We start from the raw sequence: 24,464 nt of genomic DNA on the forward strand, positions 1-24,464 counted from the left end.
TCAAACACCTTTCCCCCACCTTTAAAAACTCTTAAAGACCAAAACGGTTAATTACAGTTACAATTATAATAAACCTGTTACTGTTCTTTCTATGGTACCTTCAGACAATGTGTAATATGTTTAACTACTCCAATTAAATGTTTTGGTTTTATTTTTCATTAATGAGGTGTACCCCTATTGATTTTCAATTAATATTAAATAACGTTAACACATACTTAGCAAACTGGGGCAGCACGGTGGTGCTGTGGTTACAGCACTGGGGCCCTGGGTTCTGGTAGATTAACTGGCTTCCAGGAAAATGGGCCCAATGTTAGTGTGTGTGTATTTGTGTCTGTGTGCCCTTGACAGACTGACATCCTGTCCTGGGTGAAACTGAATCCTGTCCAGCAAAAAAATGATATTATCAATAGTATCAAATATCTTGGCACTGTTGTTGATATAAACTAACCTTTGAGGAAAACACTTATGCCATTTGCATGAAGAACCAACAGCAGTCATTATTCCTAAGAATTCCTTATTAGGTATTACCCCATTTACCTATTTATTTATCATCAATTTATATATCACATACTGTTGTTGTGATTTTATGCGACTCTTTATGTTTTGCTTGTGTGTTTTGTACATCTGTGGGAGAAGCCAAAGACACATTTCCGCAACAGTGGACAATAAAGTATCTATCTAAAAAATGTGCATACTACAACAATGACTTTATTCTATAGAACTTTCACTCGGAATCTGTCCTATCATTCAGCTGGCCACCTTAATACCCACAGTAAAAACAGACTGAGCAGGTTTGTGAAGGTAGCCAGCATAATTATTCTTGCACAACAACTACAGCTGTTTGACATCTACGTCAAGCAAATAGTGCAGAAGGCCAATATGACCATTGACTGTCACGACCACCCCTTGCACAGAATATTTGCCCTCCTCCCATCTGGGCGTCAATGTGGACTGCCTAGATTCAGGAGCAATAGAACTAAGTTATATTTTATCTCCACAGCTATTAACATGCTCAATTTAAACATTTATTTTCTTTTTCATCTTACGTCTGTTAAATGCATTTTGTGTTAAATGTACTGTGTAATGTGTTATGTCTGTTAAATGTATTGGGTAAGGTTTTATGTCTTTACCTGTCTGCATAGCAAATTTCCCATCCTGAAAAATAAAGTGAGTAAGGGTGTATCCCGCACTATGTCTGTTGCTTGCCCGGAGTTTAGAAAATGGATGGGAGGATTCACAAAACTGGGAACATATCGCAGAATAAAATGTTAATATTTGACTTATTACTTCGTATTTGTAGCCTTTGCCTTTCTTGCCTTACTGTGCTTCATCAGATTTCCAGTGAACGACTAGAGCCGTTTTGTAAGAACTGCATGCCAAATATCTTGTAAAACATTCCACCAGTTTGATGGGTTTTTCTTCTTTTTATGCAACACTGTACATTCTCCTCTGCCCTCAATTGGATTTATGTCAAGCACTTCAGAATACTTCCAGCACATAAGTTTTGACCTTGGTTTCGTAATACCTTTTAACTATATGAGCATTCTGTTTGGGATTATGTGGGGAAACTATGTGGGGAAAAAATCAGATTATACTCAGAAAAGCGAAACAGTACGGTAGTCTAGTTAAAGCTTAGACAGACTCATTGAATTCTTTGAAAACCATTAAACGTTCTGCTCAACCAAGTGAAAAAACAAGCATTATACAGGTTAAGAAAACAAGCAAGGAAACAGGTGTTCCTTTTCTCAGTTCAATGCTTTGGCTACATTTCCCTTTGGTTACACTGGGCTTCCTATGCACGTACACTGAAGTTTTGACTGGTTCACATCAAAAGTATTGGAATATGTTTAAACCAGGACAATCTACAGCCACACAACTATTTAATTTGTTCCTTCAAGCAGCACCGAAAGGTCCATCTCTTTTCCAGGGTCCTGATTCTAGTTCTTAATAATCACAGGAATTGATAATTCACGTAAATGCACATGATGTGGCTTGTCATGTGGAATGCTACTTGAAGCAGCTGTTAGTTGTAGATTTCTAACTAGTAATCTGGGGCTGTTATAACTAGATCATAAGAGTTTGCCTACAAAAAGTCAAGAGTCAACACATGTTTTGAAGTGACTGTCTGAAGGCAGCATTTTCTTTATGCACTTTGGTCTATGTTTTATTTGAAGTGATGTGTGTTTGCAAATTAAAATGGGCACTTGTATATACAGTAAATAGTTATGAGACCCTCTAGCTAATATATTTAGTAGGCAAATGGTAATTAACAGAAATAACTATAAAAATATCACAAACTAACATGCTAGTTTCAAACCAACATCATAGAGGGTGAATATTAATACTATAATTTTGAATCCACCTTAACTCAATGAGGTTTTGATGGTTTATATTAATAACCAAGTCCATTTTTCTAACTATTGTTAAAACCATTCCTCATCACTTTGCCTTATATTTCAGAAGTGTGAGAATTGTATATAGAATGAGAGATGCAGAAGAGATGACAGATCAACATTCAGTTACAATCATTTGCTTTGATTTTGGATCCTGAATTTTTTACACAAATGTACAGCGGAAAGTGGCCACTTCTTTGTTGATTAATGCCCTTCTTTCTCTGCGGCTGAACATCTCCCCTCTCGCTCCTCATCATGCCCGCCAAGCTCCTCTCATAATCAGCTTACTACACTGAATGCATTTATTCAGCCTTTTTTTCTTCCAGAGTACCTTTTAAAAGAAGGCAGCTTTGAAGCTGAATGGCTGTCATCTTTCATGTACCCTGCAGTGCCTTTCCGAACTATTTATTTTTAGCTAGAGATATTTTAATATTTATGTTAATGCATATTCACAGTTTTGACAGATTTTGAGGATATGCACAAATGCCAGATACATAAAGTTCCTTAGCAGGTAGCATAGGCTCCAACAAAACCCCATTCTTTATTTTAATCAGTTTTACTAATTGAAGCATTTTGTTTTGTATATTATACCATTTACCATTATATTTTTAACATTTTAAATACAGCTGAATATAATGCATCAAATATAGTCTAAACAACTGCCCCTTACCTCTGAAAGGCAGAATGCTGTATAATAAAGTGTTATTTAAGACTTGATTTACATAAAAACCTACACTGGTCCCTTAATGCAATTTTCGTATTATGAAACATTTAGATTTAGCACGTAAACAGCAGCTAGTGTAGTAAGTTCCTTCCACGGATGAATATCACAGAATGGTAATGCACTCATCACCAGGGCTACTTTTCAAGCTTCAGTCTCAATTTGTTTTTAAGCACATATGGCAACCTACAGTATGTAGATTATTATCTCAGGCTTTTCCAATGAAAAATGTGGGTATTATATCTTGCAATCATGTCAGAGAAGCACCCAAATGTTTTTTTTTTTAGTTTTTACTAAAATGCTACTTTATTTACTTAATTTTGTTTACTTTATTTCGTGTTTACTGAACAGCACAGTGTAAGGAAACGAAATCTACAGTACCGTGTTTACACTGTACATTTGCAAAAAGGTAATTCTCTGTCTCCAATGTTTAATTTAGTGCATTTAAATTAAGTGCATTCTATATTTGGAGTTTAAATATTCTAATAATAAATATTTTTTAATAATTTTAAAGCAAAAAAGACCTTAATATTTTTAATTTTTAATTGTGCTCCACCTATGTAAAGCAGAAAGGTTCCTACCTCATGGACTGCTAGATGCTGCTTTGTTCTCTCTCTTGCTCTCTATGTCCCCTAACTATAGCACACATACCTGTTAACTTTAAAGGACACCCTGGTAAGTCTGTAATGTTGCTCATCTGTCACTCTTTTCTCAGTTGCCGCACAAATAGGGAAAATTAGGGAGGACTACTGGAAAATTTGGGTAACAGTACAGTACGTAAAGACTTCTGGAACTAAACCCTTATATAACCCGGGGATTAGGTGTAATGGTTATTTCAAATTGACACCTTGAGTCCTTCAGCCATGAATATTTTGGTGTCCAGAAGCTAACTGCATTCAATGAGAAAAAACAATAAACAGTGACATGCAAAACACAATAATCAATGTATCTGTGATAACGTCCAAAAGCCTTAGAAATAAAGCACGATCACTTACAGGCAAGTCAAGGAGGTCAACAGGTTCAACAAAGACTTGAAGATAAAGAAAAGTATCTGCAAAAGCAGACTGTTCAAGGTCAAGGCCTAGACAAGAACTTCCAAAGCTTTGTGACTCTGGTTTTCATTCCAGGTGAGCTCTCACTTATTAATTACTTAAATAAACAATATTTGCTATATTTGATTGTTTCTGACTTATGCAACTAAATGATAATTGTTTTAGAAGAAGAGAAAGTATTGTCACAGACTGAACCTCTTTCTGGACTGCCTCTCAGTTTGCCCAGCTCCCTATCTACTAATTGTAGATAAGAGAAAAATGTCAAAGAAGAGACAAGACATCTTAATGTAACTATGGGAACAACTAGTCTAACTAATGGGTGAGGGGGAACAGACAAGACCTGTGGAACACCATAGATGAGGGTCTACACTAAGTGCAATTATTTCAATTACAAAGACAACTAGGGTATAATGAGATAGGTGTCAAACTTCCTGAGAGAGAAATGCTTATGTATTTTGCAATTAAGAAGTGTCTCTCATACTTAAGGTTAATGGGGATGAGCTTTATACATATTAAAACCAACTTCCACAAAATCAGGAGGAATTGTCCCATTTTTCAGACAGTAATTTTTTATCTGTGGCATACATACAGTACTGTATCTTTATGATTATATATACAGTATATTCTGTATGATTAGCATCAGTTGCCACATAGCGATTAAAGGTCATGACATCACATGTATTGTGTCTGCACAATATTGTATTTAGTGTTTGGTCATAGTTGTGTGTATATCATTTCAGAGTACAGGCCACTTGTTTAAATTGATAACACAAGGAAATTGACTATCCAATATGAAACATACTATATACAGCAAAATTAAAATGTCTTTTTAATTTTTCTGCACAGAAACATGATGCAAACTTAAATTGTTGTGATTATGAGAACTCTGTGCAGTATACTCTGGCTCATAAATGGATTTATGTGAAACGATAGCTTGGAAAACCGAGGTTACAATTATTTTTTTTATACACTAAAACTGAAATGTGGCATCCTTTTATCATCCTGTTTCTAGAAATGTGATTTATTTGTCTCTGTCACTTAAAACTGGTAAAATGACTAAAATGTTCTGTAATGGAGAACCAATGTACTGTACCTATAAAGTCACAGTTTCCTAGAGATGCTGGCATACAATCAGCAATTAGGGAATTATTGTAATTATACTGCCAGACTTGACAGCTTTATTAGATTTTACTCAATGCAGTTACAGTTGAAAGATTATACAGAAGCTATTAATTGAAGCATTCAAAAGAAGAGAAAGATGAAAGAAAGGCTGGAAAGGCATTGTCATAATGGACAACAGTGATTTAAAGTGTGGTTATATCTTTAAGCTGTGCATTATGGCACAGTAAATAAAAAATACACATTTGTTGCATGTCTAGGCAATTTAGAGTCCTTCAAATTCCATTCATAGTTGTGAAAAATGTTTTTAGCAATGCAACAGAACTGTACTGGTTGAAGAAGAAAAAGGTTGGATGCAGGTTTTTGTTTTGCTGTTTTTCTATTTGTAAATGAAAATTTTTTTTCTGACAACAAACAAACTATATATTTGCAAATAACCCTTCAGATTGTTATCCATACCTCTGCATCCTTTACCATTGAAATAATTTTGCAGTATTCCAAAGGTATGTTAAATTTCTAGACTGCATAAAAACTGTCAGTAAAAGAATAACCTTCAAAAGCCCATCTGATGCAGCAATCAATTCTTGCCACCTTGCTTCTGTATGCATCAAACTAATCCTTAAGAATACCTTATACCTTATTCAACTGCTGAGAGTTTCTGGTCTTAAACATTATTGTCCCTGTAAATCGATTGTGATCAAGAAAAAAAACACTGCACATTTCAATTTTTGACAAAATGCGGTATGTCAGTTAATTCAGTAATTCTAATGTTAATTCACATTAACTGTTGCTTTTACCAGGTTTATTACTTTGAAAAATGCAAGTAAAAGATTAGTATTAATAGTGGTGGACTGAGACCAACTGCAGCTAGATCTCAACCTTCCTAAAGCATTTTTAAAGTACTTGTGAAATTTCCAAAATCTCTGCTTTTTCTACTAAATTCTTATTAACTTTTGAGATGATTATACAGCATGTTAATTTTGTACATATTCAAACTGAAATGTAACTCTTCTTAACAAAAACTTAGATAACTAAAATCTAAGAGTGGTTAGATAACAAGAATCAAGTGAGTGGTCCAATTGTTTAAGAATGGTCACTAGGTGAAAATGGCAGGTGAAATTATTTTTTCAATGTAAAAGGAAACTTAACAAATTGAACTCTTAAACACACATAACATCAATGCCTCTTTATTTCTAAGAAGTCCTTAATTAATCTGTCATTCTACATAGCAAGAAAATAAAATACTGGAGTTTTATACTGGCACATTAAGGTATCTTTATTGTTCCAATGCTGTGAGAGGGAAAAAAAAAGAAATTCAGACTTACAGGTATCATCCAGTTTGCCAGATCCCCATACCTAGAAACTTGCATTGCTCCTAGCATGGTCAGGTTGATGTGGCCCCTGTTACATGAAAGAAAATATTGAAGTCCCCAGATTGATTCCACAAGATCTGGTTAGTGTATAAATAAGCAGTGATATCCAGTGAAATATTATGTTTTTATGTACATTTTTTAAACATACACCCACTTCATTTGGAATCAACAAATGTGTTTTTTTAGAACTTGACACAAAGGCATACAACACCAGCAATCGTTTGAGAGAGAACTGGGTATGATCTGTTGACATACTTGCCCGCTTGCAAGGTAGATTCGTCAGACACATTGCAAGTTCCACACACCCTGACAGGAGGGTTAGCCCTGATTGGAGGAGTGATGCCTCTCTCTGCCACTGCAAACCAATGTCAAGTCACAGAGGATGCTATTAAACTAAGAGACAAGTGAACCCGGTCAATTAATCCCTACCTATTGCTCTGTCGGTTGTGTGCCACCTCTTAGAGATTCTTGGTCACATTCTGTAGGCAACATGCCCCAGGCTCAGATCTGCAACTGTATAGATCTCACAACCTGTACTCCAAAGAAGTGTTTTACTTGCTGAGTCACTTGCTGAGTTGCTGAATCACTCAAGAACCCAAGATAAAAAATAACAAGTGAGAAAGCAAACACATACATAAAAGCCAACAAATAGGTGTTTGCTTAACACTTTACCTTACCACCTCCACAAGCTATCTCACTTCAAGAAGTAGGAAAACAGGTGTCTATATACCATATAAAGGCTATAGTGGTTTCTGCAGTTGTTACCACACTGGACAAAAAATGAAGCTAATCTTAAAATGAGCATCTGTTCCACTGACAAGGATTTATCAAGTAATAAAAGACTGGGGCAATAACTTATCAAGATCGTTCACTAAAATTCATATGAGAGGGAACTTAAATATTTAGCAGTGAAGATAAATGCAGAACTTAATCGTTCTGTAATTGAACTTGTAACATTCTCTTACTAAAACCTATATGTCTCTCGAATTTACTCCTCAGTGACAGGTCCTAAATCTCAGCTGTAAGCCCACATTGATCACTGATTTCTCTCTTTAACACATTCAAAGACTATCACTTTTTCCAAAATTCTATTAGCAACTCTGAGCACATAAGAGTTCAAACTGCACCAAATGAATGCCTAGGAGGCCACAGGAATGTTGAATTAGGACTACAGCTTGAATTTAACAACTCATGATCTTACCCAATAATAATCAAGCCTGGCCGTAATGTATCCTAACTGAAGCCCATTGTCTACTGGTTCAGACTGCAACTCCTCACAACCCTGCATTAGACTAAACTGTTTTTGACTATGATAAATAATAATCCATTTATTATTATTTCTATTGCTTACATAATTATGTTTTCTGCATTGTTTCCCTTCATTGAAGCTAAAGTCAAGCACTTAAAACTACAGTACTTGAAAAATAGCAAAAATTAAATAAAATAATATGGATTTCAAGTGTTACGGCCATGAGATCATCATAACAGTAAATCAAAGAATATGAAGAGGAATATTTAGTTTGAGTGCTTTTGTTCCACCTTGTTGTTTTAAACTAAGGGCATGACCATGTATCTGGTCCCTTTTTCTGCTCTCCTAACAGAAAGTACTGTACAGTACATAGTTTTGAACTACACTGCAGCAAATAGGAGGAAGAACTGGAAACTCCCACACTGTGTCGTATTACAAATCTTTATAATTAAAGAAAACTTTATTTTATATAGCACATAAAAAGCACCATCACCATCTACCTCTTTATGATTTCTTATCTATTGCACATCTCCAGTCATTGTTTACACGTCTGTATTGTTTACATTCAAACTGTCTACATGTTTACTTGCACATTGTCTATTGTTTGTTTGTACATTGTCTTGATGCACTGTTTGCACTTTGTCTTGTTTTTTAGACTTGTTTTACAATCGAGAGACTTTCTGTAAGTAAGAATTCCATTGTACCAGTACCGGTTACATATGGCAATAAAGTTCAAGTTCAAGTTCAAAAGTAATCATTACATAGCACTTTACAGTACATAAAAAGCACATTACACAATACAACACAAAAATTTAAGTTAACAAACCCAACAACCACAAACAAGGTTTAAAGTAGAGGTTCAAATCTTGTTGAATTTATCAGACTGACTTTTCAGCTGGACAGTTTGTGTATACCCATACTGCTGACCATATAATCTACACAACTTTTTTGTCCACAAGAGGTTGCCCTAAAGGGAAATTGCACTGTTATTTTTTAAATTTAAAAATAATCTACATTGATGAGTGCCTTTCAAACATCAATGAAATGATGAAGTTCACAAAGTACTGTAAACTTGTAAAACCTCCAATTTACGTCACAACATAGATTAAATTTTCAGGTAGGCGTAGCGCCATATTGCTGTTATTGTCTGCGATTTATAATGAGGCAACAAAACGTCTGGTGACATGAACCGGTCCTATTACACTGTAAACAAGATGGCTTGTGAATACATCTCTTTTAATCCAATAGGAATGTTGCTCTAAGTCGTAAAACCATATTTAACACATATTTTCGATCTTAAACATAATTATGACAAAAAAGATAACTTAAATCATGAAGATAGATGATTTTTCTAACAAGCACTGATATCACCCTCTGACTACTTTCTTTTTTCAAGGGCTGCTTTTTATGGGCAAAAACAGTACGAATATCACTTGGTTTGAGCACAAGTTTTGGCTTAGTATCTGAAATGGAAATATATTTCAAATTACGAATTGACATAATCATGTAAACTCCAAAGCAGAGAAAATTTTAGTACATGTCCTAAATTGACAATATTTGAAAACCAATCTATTTCTGTTGCAATAAAGCACATGCTTTAGACCAAGCAAATCTTGCTACTGTATTAATTTATACAGTATATAATGTTATGAAATGGACACATACAAGGAAACGTTTTTAGATACTTTATTTAGACTGCTTTGAATGAGTGCAATTGAACTGAATTCAACATATCAACTTTGAAGCAGTTTTGCCCACGACTACTACTTATTTGTTAACTCTGCATGAAGATCACATTGGAACATTTCTATGGTGAAATGTCTGCTGCACAAACTGTACTTATTCACTTGCACCTAGCACTGAATCTTGACAAGAAACTTCTCGATGGGACCAATATCAGTGCCCATGTTTATTATCTCTGAGCTTGCTGAATATACTTTGGAAAAGGAAACAGTTTGACTTTCTGCGTATATGATGCTCTGTTTTGTGTGGGACTACAATGTTCTGCACAGTCAAATACTCAACAGCGGAGACCAAACAACTTTGCTTCCAGATGCCAGCGAGTAGGAAAGGCTGTTTTTACATGACAGTTAATGCAAGCTCTAGCTCTCGCCCATGGAGGGACCAGCAGTTTGTGACAACATGACGACCATTCAGTACTTTCACAAAGCTCACGATTTTGTACTTAATTCAAAAGTGTGTAAAATGTTTCTGTATGGCAAGGAATTTATTTTGTTAGTTAATTAATAGAAGTTGCTGCAACATCTACAAGTACTGTACATATCCGGCACATGGTCAGTACATGGTCACTCTGGCCGTTTCAAGATCACCTGGATTGTACTGTATCTTGCTTGTCTGCAAATCTTACTTATTGTGTCTCTTGCAGAAAATGCCCTCCCATTTTCACAGGCAAAATGGGAGGACAACTGTTCAACCCTTTCAGGGAACACTTTACAACTCCTGACCATATTTACACTGATTCTTCCATTTATTTATTTTTCACAGGACATCTAAGGGACTCCATTACCAGAAAGACATCAGAAGCCAAATGTATCCTTATGTCTGCTTCACATACTCTCTTAGCTCTCAACAATCAACTAACCTCTGTTTTAATCTCTCTGTTCATTTACAGATTGCTGCCTTCCACACATTCCCAGGAATCTGTCACCCAGATTTCCATCTCTTCAACCCCTTTCCTCATCTCCACCTCCCCCCTTATCCAACGTTTTTTGTCTTCCCTTGTCTTCACATTTCTGCTAGACTGGGAGTCTCCACCCTCCCAACCTTAAAAAAGCTCCACAGCTGAATAGCTTGTACAGGGGTGCAGCTCAGCATTGCATTCACTACAATTATTACAATTACTATTGCTGTTGGTATTACTAGAAGTATTTGGTTAGACTGTGAAACAACACTCCATCAAAAAAATGACCACATCCCATGTTTTTGCACTGTAGTCATTATGCTCTCTGTACCACTTTCCTGAAAATCATGAAATGGCTCTTTCTGAAATTCAGTATACCTATACCATTTATACAGGTACAGTTTTTTCTGATGGAGGTTAAACTTCAAGGTGTTCCTTAATGCTAATATGATAAACATGAAAACATAGAACTGAAGGTGCTTATACTCTCCTAGTATTTTGGCACATACTATACGAAACAATAGGAGCTGTGATTTAAGTACCTATAATGACTTTAAAAATGAAGCATCAAAAGCCAGCTTTTCCTCATACACATCTGCAAACAAAGATTTAAAGTATATGAAATGGCTTTTTTAACAATTAAGAAGCTTCACAAAGAGAATTAGTTCTTAAAAGTAATACATACATTTATCCTATGGTGAAAATGCAAAGACTATCCAGCCTTCCTCCCTGCTGATAATACACAGCAGTGTCATAGTCTTGAGCAGTCACACCACAAAGACACAAAGAATTGAGTCACTGTAAGGACAATTTCAGCCCCATGGTGATCTGGTAATCTCTCAAGCTACCACAGCCATTAAAGAGGTCATTATTGTCTTGACAGGTAATAAAAACAAGGCATTATCAGGATGAATGATCTTCAAAACATAAATTACATTATCTTCCATATTAAATCAATTAGATCTGATCACATAAATAACTCCCACAACACCAGACTCTTTTTTTAGTTCTGGGATTAACTACAATAACTTCAACACATTACAGATGAACATGACTGGTAACTTATTCAGCTATCACTGCACTGTTTGGAATACTGCTGAATTAGGAAAATATCACTTTTAATTTAACAAATGATTGCACAGTTCTAAACTTAAAAGAAAAAAGCTTTCAAGTTCATCATGAGAATACACACACTGCCAGTTTGTTTAAAGCCAGATTGATTTTTTTTGCTTTAGGTCTTTTCCTATCAAAGCAACAAGCCACCTTACTTTACATCAGCAAAATGAATTAAAAGACGCCCTAAATTACAGGGTTTCAAAGCCACTTGAAATTATAAGAACTTGTGAAGAAAAGGTTAATTCAGTCATGAAGTGGGTGCATTTAACCAGTTTTACAGAACAGAGAAAACCTGCAGTATTGAATCCCCTGAAAAACTTTGCACTGGAGACTGATGATTTATAATTACCCTAACGAAATGTGGACTTTTTCTGAACATTCCCGTTATGTTCAGGAGATATCTAACAGGTTTAACAAACCTGTATGAAGTAGATTATTTGTCCAACAATTACAATAGCATTATTTCAAAAGATAAATAATAAGTGAAATGTCATCATGATCAATTCTATAGGAGATGTGTTACAAATAAATCCACAACAAAATAAGATTTCTACACTGAGCAGTAAAATTATTCACAAACAAAAAAACATCCCTGTAAAAGATACTTTTAAATATTTATCTTATTTATAATATTTCTCTTAGAAATAAATGGACAAAGAATTTTTGTATGATGATTCCAGTATAGTTGAAGTATTTATTTCAGATAGTGAAAGGCCCTGTTGTATAAAAGTAGTGATATAATTTCGTCACCATTTCTGATATAAGCACAAAGGTTTATAGCCATTCGGAAGGTTTCTGATATGAAGCTGTCAAAAAGCAAAACAAAGTCAAGAAGCTCAGATCGGAGTAAGAGTGAACAACAACAAACTAAAGAAAATGGAACTACTGCTCCCATCCAGGCAGTTACATACAGTATGAAGGAAATGTGGGATCCAAGACTGCAGGTCTCTCCACAAATGAGTAACTTGCATACAGCGATGACTACTTACCCTCTAATCATGGCAAATGATTCATCACTGGAGAAGTAGGAGGCTCCGGAAAGCACAGTGACAGTTTCTTTACCTGCAGAGGAAGGGGTACACTTCCTCACTTGTGGCACAGAATCTCATGCCACATAAATAACTATATTGTTAAAGAAGGATACCTGGAGCTGACACAGTAAAGGCAGAGGTCTATTATGGTTGCCTGGAGGCAGCTGCCCAGACACTGGCTGTTAAGATAAGCAAATGCTGCCTAATCTTATATTGCTCAGAGATAAGGAATCTGCAGCATTTTCCATCAGGAGTACAGGGCTCTAGGCCCTCTTCCTAGTATTTGTGCCTCCATTCATCAAAGTTGTTTACTGCAGTGTTCAATCTGCATTTTGAAACAGGAAATCACTGATAGTATAAAGACATCTCATTTTATGAATGTTTTAAAATCATTTTTAAACTGTCAAACTATTGATTTGAGACATCCATCTTAGCCCTACCAGCACCATGTATGGCAAGGGCTACTACAGCGTAAAGACATAAAAGAAAGCAGAACATCTTAATTTGCCTACATGACCACAGCTCATGACAAATTTGTACTGCTGACATTTCTAACACTATGATCCCAAACCTTACATGACCGGGTCAAAGTCCGAAACCATACAGTAGTTCACATACAGTAGGTCAGGCTGTGATGGATTAGTCAAAGTGTTCAACAGACCTGTTATACAGGTCAGTTAGTCTTCTGAAAAGTATCCAAGAGTACCATGTATTCTTTCAAAAGCTTGTGAGCTCTTTAAGTTTCCTATCTGAAGAATTTAATTACAATTAGAAATATTTCTTGAGTTCTTTCCTTTTCTTAAATTTTTAATAAAGAGAACATATCCATATATTTTATTATATCAGCACCTTGATACACAAAATATGTGGGTTATTTTACAATGCTGTTCCTTTTCTTTTCTCGAAAAAACTTACCAGCATTGATCAAATCCGCGTCTACCTCTGATTCAGTTGGGTAGGGACCCTGTGAAGACAAAACAAACCAAACAAGAGCTCTAAATATTATTCCGAGCTACAACAGATGTTCTGCTAAACCAACATAAAACAGAACCTATTTGCTGACACCTGTATCTATTAAATGCCATGTAGTAAATATTTACTTTTCATATATATATTTCATACTTTTCGCAATAGTGTGTAGCTGATCCTTTGTGAACTCATTTTAGACTTTAGTAAAATAAAACAGTAAATTCCAAGAGCAGAGCGGCTCAACACAGAATGATGAAACACAGAATTTGATTAATTTACTATACATGTGACTATTATTTGCTTTTATGAAAAAAATAGGAAATAGGATTGTAAAAGCAAATGTCTCTTCTTTAATCAATGTTTTATTGGATCCTTTCAAAATTCTCTGTGGAGCTGTTTTATTTACTGCTTTGTTGCCTAAATGTTCAATTTTTCTTGCATTTTTTTTCTTTTCAACTATGCATTGCAGCAGTTTAAATCCCAAACATCATAATCTAAACCACATGAATTCCATTATGTCTAATCCATCAAACTGTTTATTTTATTTGATACTTTCTCCCTCCTGTCCAAATTTTACAGAAATCCCCAGTGCAACAAGAAAATGTTCTCTCCGGTAATAATCCGAGATACTGTGTCAAACAAGAAACAACCATTTCCAACGTCTGCAAGAAACAAACTTACCAATCCCAGAATGCCATTCTCACTCTGCAAGTGGACTGTTATCTCAGGTTTGATGAAATTACTGGCCAGCATAGGAATGCCAATTCCCAGATTAGCTGAACATACTAGTTAAGTACAGCAACGTGTATGTGTTTTGGTACATAAATAAAAAAAAAAAACATTTTATGTTAAGACAAGTGTTCTTTCACTCCTAATTAAATGTGTCCTCTAAGCCTTTCTACTTTGAACTAAAGAAATTCTATGGATGATAGGAGGCTCTTCATCCTCTCCAAGCTGATTTTCAATATTGAAGCGATTGTAGAATCAGTTCAAACTGGCTGAGAATTAAGACATTTCACCATACATCAAGCATCTTGAGTATTTTTAGAATAAAGATGATCATTTAATGAAAACTGCCTTGAATCACTAAACTGCAGCACACTATTAACATAAAGGGAGCTTTACTTGTATGTCTATTACAAAAGTCTCATCCCTTTGAAGGATACCATACATGCCATCTTCAAACTCCAGTGCTGCCCTGCGAATAATCCTTTCCCTCACAAGGTCAGACTCCTTTTTTGGTTTGGGGGTTTCTGCTTGTTCCTTCTGAACTGTCCGTTTCTGCACAGAGACAAAAAAACAAACAATTAAACACAAGACTGAACCCATGATTAAAACAAAGAATTCAGGAACAGGTGCGTCCTTCTAAGATGATTGCACATTCAAGTCATATCGAGCCAGGTGGCCTGTTCCTCTCTAAAACTTGCAACATGGTAACATTTAATGATGTGTGGAAAGGCAAAAATGAAGATGCTTGCAGGTCAAATGTGGTTCTAAAACAGGAATCCAGCTCCTCCCATTTCTTAATCATCCTTGAATTAGCACTGTAGTCTAAGCTAGCAAATTTAAGTGGGTTATACAGCTCGGTAAAAAAGGGCAAGTTTTAATTTTTAGGTCAAGTTCTCAGTTTTTGCTACACTATATATATCTCTAAGATAAAGTGGCATGTAAAAGATGTTTCTTTTTTTTAAAAATGAAAAATTTGATGTATTTTATTATTTGCAAATGTACTGTCTGTGTATTCAAATTACAGCAAATTCCATGCGAATGCTGAACAGAACTATCAATGTCTTTGTAATAACACAGGTTGTGGAAGTTACATCCTGATTTAGAATGGACTGAATGAACAAAAAATGTGAATATTACATTGTCTTCTACAGTCAACAAAAACTCACAAAACAGTCGGTTAGGTGTTGTTTGTTGGTACAGGCTGATTTTGTATTAGTAATACAAATACTGTACATAGTGCTAGGAAATATAGTTGTGTTTTCCACAGTGGTACAGGTCTATGAAGAAATGTAGAGTATATCTAAATGCTGACATGATGTCTTCTTGCTGAAAGAAACACATGCAGTTCCTTAGTAACTGCTACTGTATCTGCTTTAAAGTGAAGAAGATGCATGTCAAAACTTTTTTTATTAATGTTTTCACATCACTAACAGTGTGAGCGGTGAGATAATAAAAAAAGCATCATGGGGTCAATTTCAATAGCATAAACATACTTTCTGAATAGCATCCTATACTTCTGAGACAGTGCTTTGCTTTGTTTGTGTACAATATTTACTGTATGAGACCCTTTATTTAAATGAGAGAATGATTAAAATAATTCATTATACTCCTTCTTCAAATAGGAAAAAGGAGACTGTTCTGTGAACTTTGTTCCATCACTTGATTAGTCACAGTTTCATCTCAGTGATCCAGCCTTTTCTCACAGAAATTAAGTTTTTCTGCAGGAAAAGTTAATTTAATTTAATTTAATTTAATTTAATAAGAAGCTTGAGTTTGTGTGTGTGAAACAATGCATTTAACTGATTTCATTAGACAGCTACAGTACTTTGAACACCTTTGTGGCCAATAAGTGAAGTGATCAAACAGATGATCTAATGGAACAGAATATTTATAAAGATTTTTTTAAGGAACAAAATGATTTTGTGATGAGAAGTAAAACCCTTCCAGTCTTTTCACTCATCATAACAGTAATCAATGCACAAGACATTGACTTGGCTATTCACTTGTGCCTCTCTTACAGTCCTTACACTTACACTCTGCAGCAGGTTCATACCACAGATTTCAACTCTGGAATTACACTAAAATTCATTAAATAAAAGATTGGAAAATATCAAGCATTTGAAGCACAAGGGCTTGCATGAATAGATTCCAGCTCTTCCATAACCCTGATCTGGAAGAACCGGATAAAAAAATGGATGGGTGGAAAAAAACACAAGAAACTTCCTAAAAGCATACAGACCAACCAGAAGCCTTAAATCTGAGGAGATTAAGATTGTAAATACTGCTTCGCCATGTTCCCCTGCTCTTCCACACGCTCAGTACAGGCCATCATTTTCCCTCCCAGCAACCTCTCCCACTGCACCAAAACAGAACTAAAGAGAGAATCATTCTACTTACTTCTATTCTCTTCTCGTAATTTTTACCCTTTACAATCCTGTTGACATAAATACTGGGGACGTGAACATCCTCCGCTGCAAAAGCTCCAACATCAACAATCTCTTCAACCTGAAAGCACACAAAGAGAACTGAATTACCACACAGTTACCAAGAATTCAGCACCCAATGCAAGTGCATGGTTTTGACAAAACAGCAGACACGATGTACACAAAATCACATACACAAATGAACATCTCTTTTTTCTCAATGAAAATGTTATGGTATCATTTTTACTTCATTTCGTATCTTGTACAAAAGGTGTGACCTATACAGATAAAACTGATATACTGTATACTGTAGCCTAATTGGGACATTTTTAAAAATCGTACATAAAATACATAACAGAAGAGCAAATTTGCACCCCCTGTCCATCCTTTTATTTTCTCATTTGCAGAAGGGGAAACTGACTGAAAACTGAAAACAAAAATCACAGCACAGGAGAAAAGATGGTGGGATGTGATTGCATACATTATTCTAAAAGCATTAATACCTGTACATATTGTGTAGGCTTTAGAATTTAGACTTATGGTTCTTCGTACAAGGAAACCAACAACAAACTAAGCCCAGAAAGGAAAAAACAGAATTTTGTTTGTGATGTCTTAGAGATGAACAAGGAACTACCAAGTCCAAGTCATCTTATGTTTTTGCAACAGATGTAAACTACTAGCATCTCGTACTTTTTTCATGTGGTGACCTGAGCAGAAGCAGTGAGAAAAATCAGGAAGGACAAGCTGGCAGAGTCATGGAAGAAAAGAAGAGGAGGGGGGCTGTTGATTAGGTCTTTAGAAATGTATTATTAAAGGGGAATGTGATTAGACAGGACATGAGACCGTGAATAAAAAACACTAAGAGTGGGCAGAGTACCCCAGGGCCTTAATGCTTGCAATTATTTATTTTAGGCTCAATGGCAATATAATGCAAAAGGTCTCCCCTTACAACTAATCTTGCACTCTTTGCAATGTCAAACCCTTAACGGCACAGAGATAAATAGTGTATATTCAACTTGTATAGAAACAAACTTTACACTCTAATCCTAAAATTTATAGTAAGGCTGTGATAACACAGAGGGTAGAAGAAACTTAATGTTCAGGCAATATGACACAAAATAACCCCTAGCTTCCTGAGATAAGGTACAATAATGAGGCCTATATTAATTTTTGCAGCAGAAGGAAAGGTTGAGAGTGAGACAATCAGCTTAGGGCAGGACACAAGCAGCATATCCCTATTTTAAGCCCTTTATCAATTCAAGGAAAAGAGTTTCACAAATTCATATAATCAGGCATCAAATTTACAAAGAACAAAGAGAATATCTGTACTAAATTATATCATGAGGTTAAACAATATAAATGTAATGCTGGTAATGCCTATTTTCAGTTCTGTTTAATATTACCAAACCAAGCTGACCCCAAAATACAAAGTTTACTTTTGTAACACATGAACTCTAGCCGCACTACTTATAGTATTTGAACTTAGGTTCCTACTCACAAGTAAAGCAGCTTAAATAGAAATAATTCCAATTCCAATTGGCCTGAGAGCTCAAGAGTATTGATAGTAGAGGTTTTTCTGTCTCATTCATATCAACATGCTGACATAAATACAATAGCTGAATTAACAATGAATTATAGAGACATAATTTAAGTTCTAGTAACTTCTTATGAGAATGCATATCTTTTTATGAAGGCATTCTGGAATATGCTAATGTTAAAAACAAATTCATACCAATTTTATGCCAAATAGTTCTGTCTGAATAACAGGTAATTAAAATAAAAAAGACATACTGTGCACATCCAAAGCAGTTAAAAGCTTGAAACATTAATTTGTTCAGTGTGTGGTAAATGATAAAATATATTTATAGATATAGAGAATAATAATGTGTGTATTAAAAGTTAGAAACTGCCAACTCATGTCACTATAATGTATTAATAGCACTGTAAGCATTTATTGGCCTCTTCCCTGCATTTCTACACCTTTTAACCAAACAAACATGAAAAGTTGTCACCTGAATGCTTTGAAACCACACAAGAATGTTAGGCTTCTCACTAAAGCAGGAATCAAGAAGGGGTTGTATCCATTTTTGCCTTTCATTAAGTATTGAATAGAATGTATATTCAATCGAAACAATCATTACAGTGTGCTAATTTGACACATATGTTCTTTTTATTATGTACAAAAGAAGCACAGCTCTAAGCTTTTATGGATTTAATTAAATATTTTAAGTGAAACATCAAGCATAAAACCATGAACAAAATATACAGATCAAGATCTGTTGGCCATTCCAAAACCTCCACGTTGTTCGTTTGATGTTGTGCCATTGTAATCCCAGACCTACAGTATGTGGTCTTGCAGTGCCCGGCTGGAAAAGAATGGCTTGCGAGAATAGACAAACAGTTATTTCAAGGATATTGCCAATACAAAGTGGAGTAAAAAGGCTATGTACTGTAGATGAAACACTCCTCGACTCTTCTCAGTTGTCAGCTCTCAGCTGACTAGTTAACCCCTGTATATTTCATTTTCTGGCAGATAGCAAGCTAGTCTTTCTCCTGATCCACAAGTAATTTCTTCTTGGAATTTGTCATGCTCTAGTCATTGTAGTCTGAAAACGATTACACAAACAGACCGATGGATTTGCCCTGTCCTTCAGAGAGCTTTTTCCAGGCTTTTCCAGACTAGTTTTCTGTTTGTTGAAGAGAAGCATCACATGCACTGGGCAACATCTCTCACTTATAGGCCATTTTCAATCATGCTGGTAGCAAACAGTTGATATTCAGTATTCATGAGAGGCATGGTACTATCTGTTGCTGTTCTTTTGTTAATTAAAAATAATGTGGTTTTGAAAAGCTATTATGCAGATTCGTAATGAACTAACATTGGCAAATTCTAATTAAAATATCAAATATTTGAGCTTCAGTATATTATACCAAGGAACACTTCTCAAACAATCAACAAATATATATTCTAACATTATGTATGTATATATTAACATTATGTATGTGCCCAAGAAACTACTCCTATAAAACCTAAAACCTTTTAATATTTTTATTGTTCATCCATATATTTTTATTAGCATTATTATATGTGCAGCATGCTATTTAATATTTATTTAAAAATAAAGTATTTCCTTAACTATTTAATTAAACTGGTTAATTAAACCAAGAGGAGATATTATATTTGTTTATTAAAAACAGCAATAACAGCATTTTTCAGGTGGTCAGAGCATACTTTTTGTTGGAGTTATTTTTCCAAAGTTTTGGCACTTTTAAGCATTAGGTTTGAGTGTGTTTCCAGAGCTAACAAATCTTTCTAAGTATGCGATAACAACCACTTACACGTCTAGGAAAGATCAACCTGATAAAAGCAACAAAATCTCCCAATGTCAAATCAATTTGCATCTCAAGCATCCTGAGACTGAAGAAAGAGAGATCTTTAAACTGGAGCGCAGGGATCATGTGAAACTCTAACAAGCTGGATACCTCAGGCACAGCTTGCGTCTGTGGATAAAAAGCTAGTACTGTAGCTTTTACAACAGATACCATGGAGAAGTCAAGCTCATTCACTTAACTCACAATGGAAAACACGGGAAGGTACAAAATAAAAAAAGCACAAAAGCACAAGCAAAATATGCAGTCACATCATGGCCCAACAACTGCTAACACTTTACATGTGATAATTTTACTATAAATTTAAGTTACTGCAATTATTCTGATTACTTCAAAGTACCAAAAGTGACTTAAACACATCAGATATCAGACTTACATTCCAATTATGTAAAAAAAAACACTTTTCTTTTCAGTGTACCATCCTTCAATGTTTGAACTTCTTTAATCCCCTGATTTGTTTGATCTGCTTGACGTGATTATAGGTGCAGATATGCAGCCAAGAATCACCCAAACCTAACAGATCAGATCAAGCCAAAGGGGAAAAATAATGTCATCCCCAACATCTAAAATACTGAATCATTTGCGTCTGATCTGTGGAAGATATATGGAGTGTGTCCAACCACTGATCCTTTAATTTATTTTTTTGTTGTCTACTAATCATACATTTTACACAATTATTGAATTTATTATCACCTACTAAGCCTTCTTCTCCACTATATACAATAACGCTGCAGTGATACCACACAGGCACCACCATCTTGCCAATTTCTGTATATTTGTACTAATTGAAAAGTCTTCACATACCCACCCTTTGGCTTTTTAATACCACATTATAGCAAAATGAATAGTTCCAGACAGTTTCAATCTAAACTGGAGGGTTTCCTTGATTTTAATCATAGTTCAGTCACTGACCCCCACATTCAATGTGATGGAGTTAAAAGGTTCCTTAAGGATAATTCTACTATGATTGCCTCACAACTGCATACATCTTTCCTCAGTAAAATTACTGAATTGGAAACCAAATTGGCTGTTCTAGAACATGCTGAACAAGGCATATTGCATTCTAGGGGTGCTGCACTGAAAATTAATCTCTTTAGAAAAGGATTAAACTGACTGCTTAGATGTCATGCAAGATTTTTTATATGTAGACCTAGGCAATTCAATGGCAGTCAACCCAGTCATTTATTACTGTAGCTTTGGGACTCCACAGCAATGAAAACGTCCATATATTCCAGGTGACTGTTAGACACAGGGGTATTACTGTCAGATGTGGTGCAGATAAGCTACAAATTTCACCTTTTTTCTTCCATATTCTATAGTTCGGACATTCAATATGATAGCGAAAATTGTATGAGTTTTCTCTAATCTCTCCAATTACCTTGTCTTTCTCCTGAAGTGTTGACTGCACTTGAGATTTGAGGTGCTAATATTCGTGTCTGGATGAAGGGAGATGTTGCAGGGCATTAAAAGGGTAAATCATCTGGCACTGACGGCAGAAAAAATAATAGCATGATTTTGGAAATTCTTCAATTTCCTTTGATATTTGTGCCCCATTTTGCTTGAAATTATACTGTCTCCAAGAAGGGCTAATTTTTAAATATAAACTAATCTGTCATTATAACCATATTACTAAAAAGACATAGAAAAAACACACTTTGTGCAAGCTATTGTCCTGTGTCTCTGATATGGTCTGACGACAAGATTCCACTTACTGTATGTATGGTCTTACTCCATTTGAGCAAATTATTACACCATGATCCAAGAAGCTCCATTAAAAGACATTCTGCTTCTGATAACACATTACATGTGTACATATAGACATAACAGTATTTCCCCCTGTGCTGTTCTCTCAATGTATACAAAGATGGCTTTTGATCAGCTTGAGTAGAAATATTATATGTTTGAAATCATTATAGATGATATACAATGATATAATTGAACAAATATAAGTAAAATCGAATAACTGACAATCATTCAGTGGTGATTTTTGCAGACAATAAGTTTGCTATTTGTAGCTAAACTCATTAAGGGCATCCACTTTCACCGGTGTTGTTGGCTTGGTCCGTTAAGATTTCTATCAATCTGCCTACCTACATTTCTGTTAGCGGCATTCAAAATTCCATTTCAGTCTATACTACAGTACAGTGTTATATGTAGACAATGTTTCCTGTAATTGGGTCTATAATTATGTACTTAATTACAACTTGGCATTTAGAAGAAAGATACATGAAATCCCAAAGGATATGGCATTCCCATTTTCATATTTTCCATAATTACAGACTGCTTACGGCTAATTCTCCTTTCTTATTTCTACATGGTAAGCTTATATACAAATGCACATTACAGGAGATATTTAACTGAAGATGGTCTTCATTTGTTCAAAAATTTGCAATCTTAGTACGACTTGCCAGGCTCGTTTATGTTTCTTAAGTATCATTTTGCTATGTGTGCCTATGACGTTCCCTGGAGTTTCAACATTGTTGACACATCAAGTGTACAATTTGCTAGGAGGAATCTTTAGGACCAAAACAGAAACATCAGGTTTTTCTTCTTTAGGTTTTTCTTCTATAGGCATTGTATAAATCTTTACCCGATGGTTCTAGTTGGAATATTGATTTTAATATGACAGGCAAATGACTTTCCTGGCATTTGGCTTCCAAGAATTCTAATCACTGAAAGATGTGATTATAGATTTTTCACTAGGAGATGTTATCGTATGAAATGTATCCATAGCTACCTACAACACGGCACTAATGGTATTCCTTTGTACTGTAGGTGCTGGCAGTGTCCAGATGCAGTTACCTTTCTTCTTCTCTAACCTCTAGTGCAAACAAGAATATTCCTTGCTCTCACCCAGCAGAAACAGAATCTGTCTGGGTTTTCTGAGGCTTAGAGTATTTGACACTTGGTTGGGAACCTCCTCATTCCCTTTCCTGACATCACTGGATGCTTGATTTTCTTGATTGAACTGTATAGATACTGTGCATACAAGGAGTTTTCTAGTGCTCAGGTCCTTGTTGCCAGTGGGAGGATGTAGAAACATGGTCAGGTCCTTGTTATATCATTTCTATTTTTGCTAACTTGATATAGGTTGTCAAGCCCTTTTGCAGGCAACATGGAATAGGTCAACTGCCCATGGTGAGGGAAAGGAAAGCATTGAATGGAGGAGCAGGAGAAAAATCGGATGGTGAGGCTGCTTGTGTTTCAGTGCTCTTTATGCTCTACTGTGGCATTTTCTTTAAATGTAAAACAAGATTAAAAACAAAGGTAAATTTGCAGGATGTACTTTCTGATCCGTTTGGCTTGTTAGACAAAACCAGGCGAGTTGGGATTTTATCATCTGCAGTGCAAACCCAGCCAACTTTTTTTTTTATTCTGTTAAAACTGTTTTTCCCTCTTTTCCTGGATATGTGTAAATCAGACAGCTTGGTATGAAACGCGGTCCTCTGGCAAATCCCAGAGATCTTCTAATGCCGGATTCCATTTGAGAAATTAGATTCCAGTGTTGTTTTATTGTACTGAGCTCTTCTTTAGGCATTTTACATGGCATTTGCATTACTTCTTGTCATTCTGATTTATGGAGCTTGCTTTCATTTTCTATAGCCCATTCAATCTCAAAATAAATAAGGCTACAGAGATTCACACATTCTATTTTTTTTCCATAGCTCATTTCACAGTGAAAAAATTTCATAAAATTCAAAGTTTTAAATAAGAATTCATTTTTTTCTGAATTCATCAAATTAGACTAGACCCCTTTCGAATGCTTCTAATTAACAAAAGGCATGTGACACTGACTTATGTTGGAGTTTATTATTATTATTATCAGTAGCTTAGCAGATGCCCTTATCTAGGGTGATTTATAATAAATGTGAAATTCTGAAATTTACATTACATGTACAGTAAATACAGTAAAATTCTGTTCCATAAATGGTTTTGGTTTCTGCGTGAAGTTTCTTCCTGCGTAGAGGTGTGAGGGAGGAGAGTGAACTGACTGTGGAAGTAGGAGAATGGAAAAGGGGCACAGAAAGCCCACCCAAGCAGGAGGGGGCAAGGGGGGGTATAGAAAGAGACGAGACAGCAGGCAGGCAGGAGCAGGAGTGTTTGTGACAAAGATTTTGAACGGGGCGAATGCAACAATGAGGAGTCAGGGGATAGATGAATTGGTGTGGGTGGAAAGCGTTGGTATGCCAAACAATACATTACAATACTCCAAACGGCATTGTTCAACATGTACTAAAATCTGATCGTTTCTCTTCAT

At 35.4% G+C, this 24,464-nt stretch overlaps 1 protein-coding gene across 1 annotated transcript in view; it reads right to left on the reverse strand.

Moving 5' to 3' along the window:
- Window positions 1–24,464, reverse strand: part of oxct1a (3-oxoacid CoA transferase 1a) — an 80,760-nt gene that overhangs the window by 19,463 nt on the left and 36,833 nt on the right. Inside the window, exons 8-13 of the mRNA XM_088629807.1 lie at window positions 16,791–16,898; window positions 14,831–14,945; window positions 14,346–14,440; window positions 13,611–13,659; window positions 12,654–12,726; window positions 6,611–6,686 (exon numbers count right to left, since the gene is read on the reverse strand). Coding sequence (XP_088485933.1) covers window positions 6,611–6,686; window positions 12,654–12,726; window positions 13,611–13,659; window positions 14,346–14,440; window positions 14,831–14,945; window positions 16,791–16,898 — 516 coding nt within the window. The remainder of the gene's footprint in view (window positions 1–6,610; window positions 6,687–12,653; window positions 12,727–13,610; window positions 13,660–14,345; window positions 14,441–14,830; window positions 14,946–16,790; window positions 16,899–24,464) is intronic.

This window comes from Lepisosteus platostomus, chromosome 4 (genome assembly GCF_059453375.1).
Source record: "Lepisosteus platostomus isolate fLepPlt1 chromosome 4, fLepPlt1.hap1, whole genome shotgun sequence".
NCBI classification, from domain to species: Eukaryota; Metazoa; Chordata; class Actinopteri; order Semionotiformes; family Lepisosteidae; genus Lepisosteus; species Lepisosteus platostomus.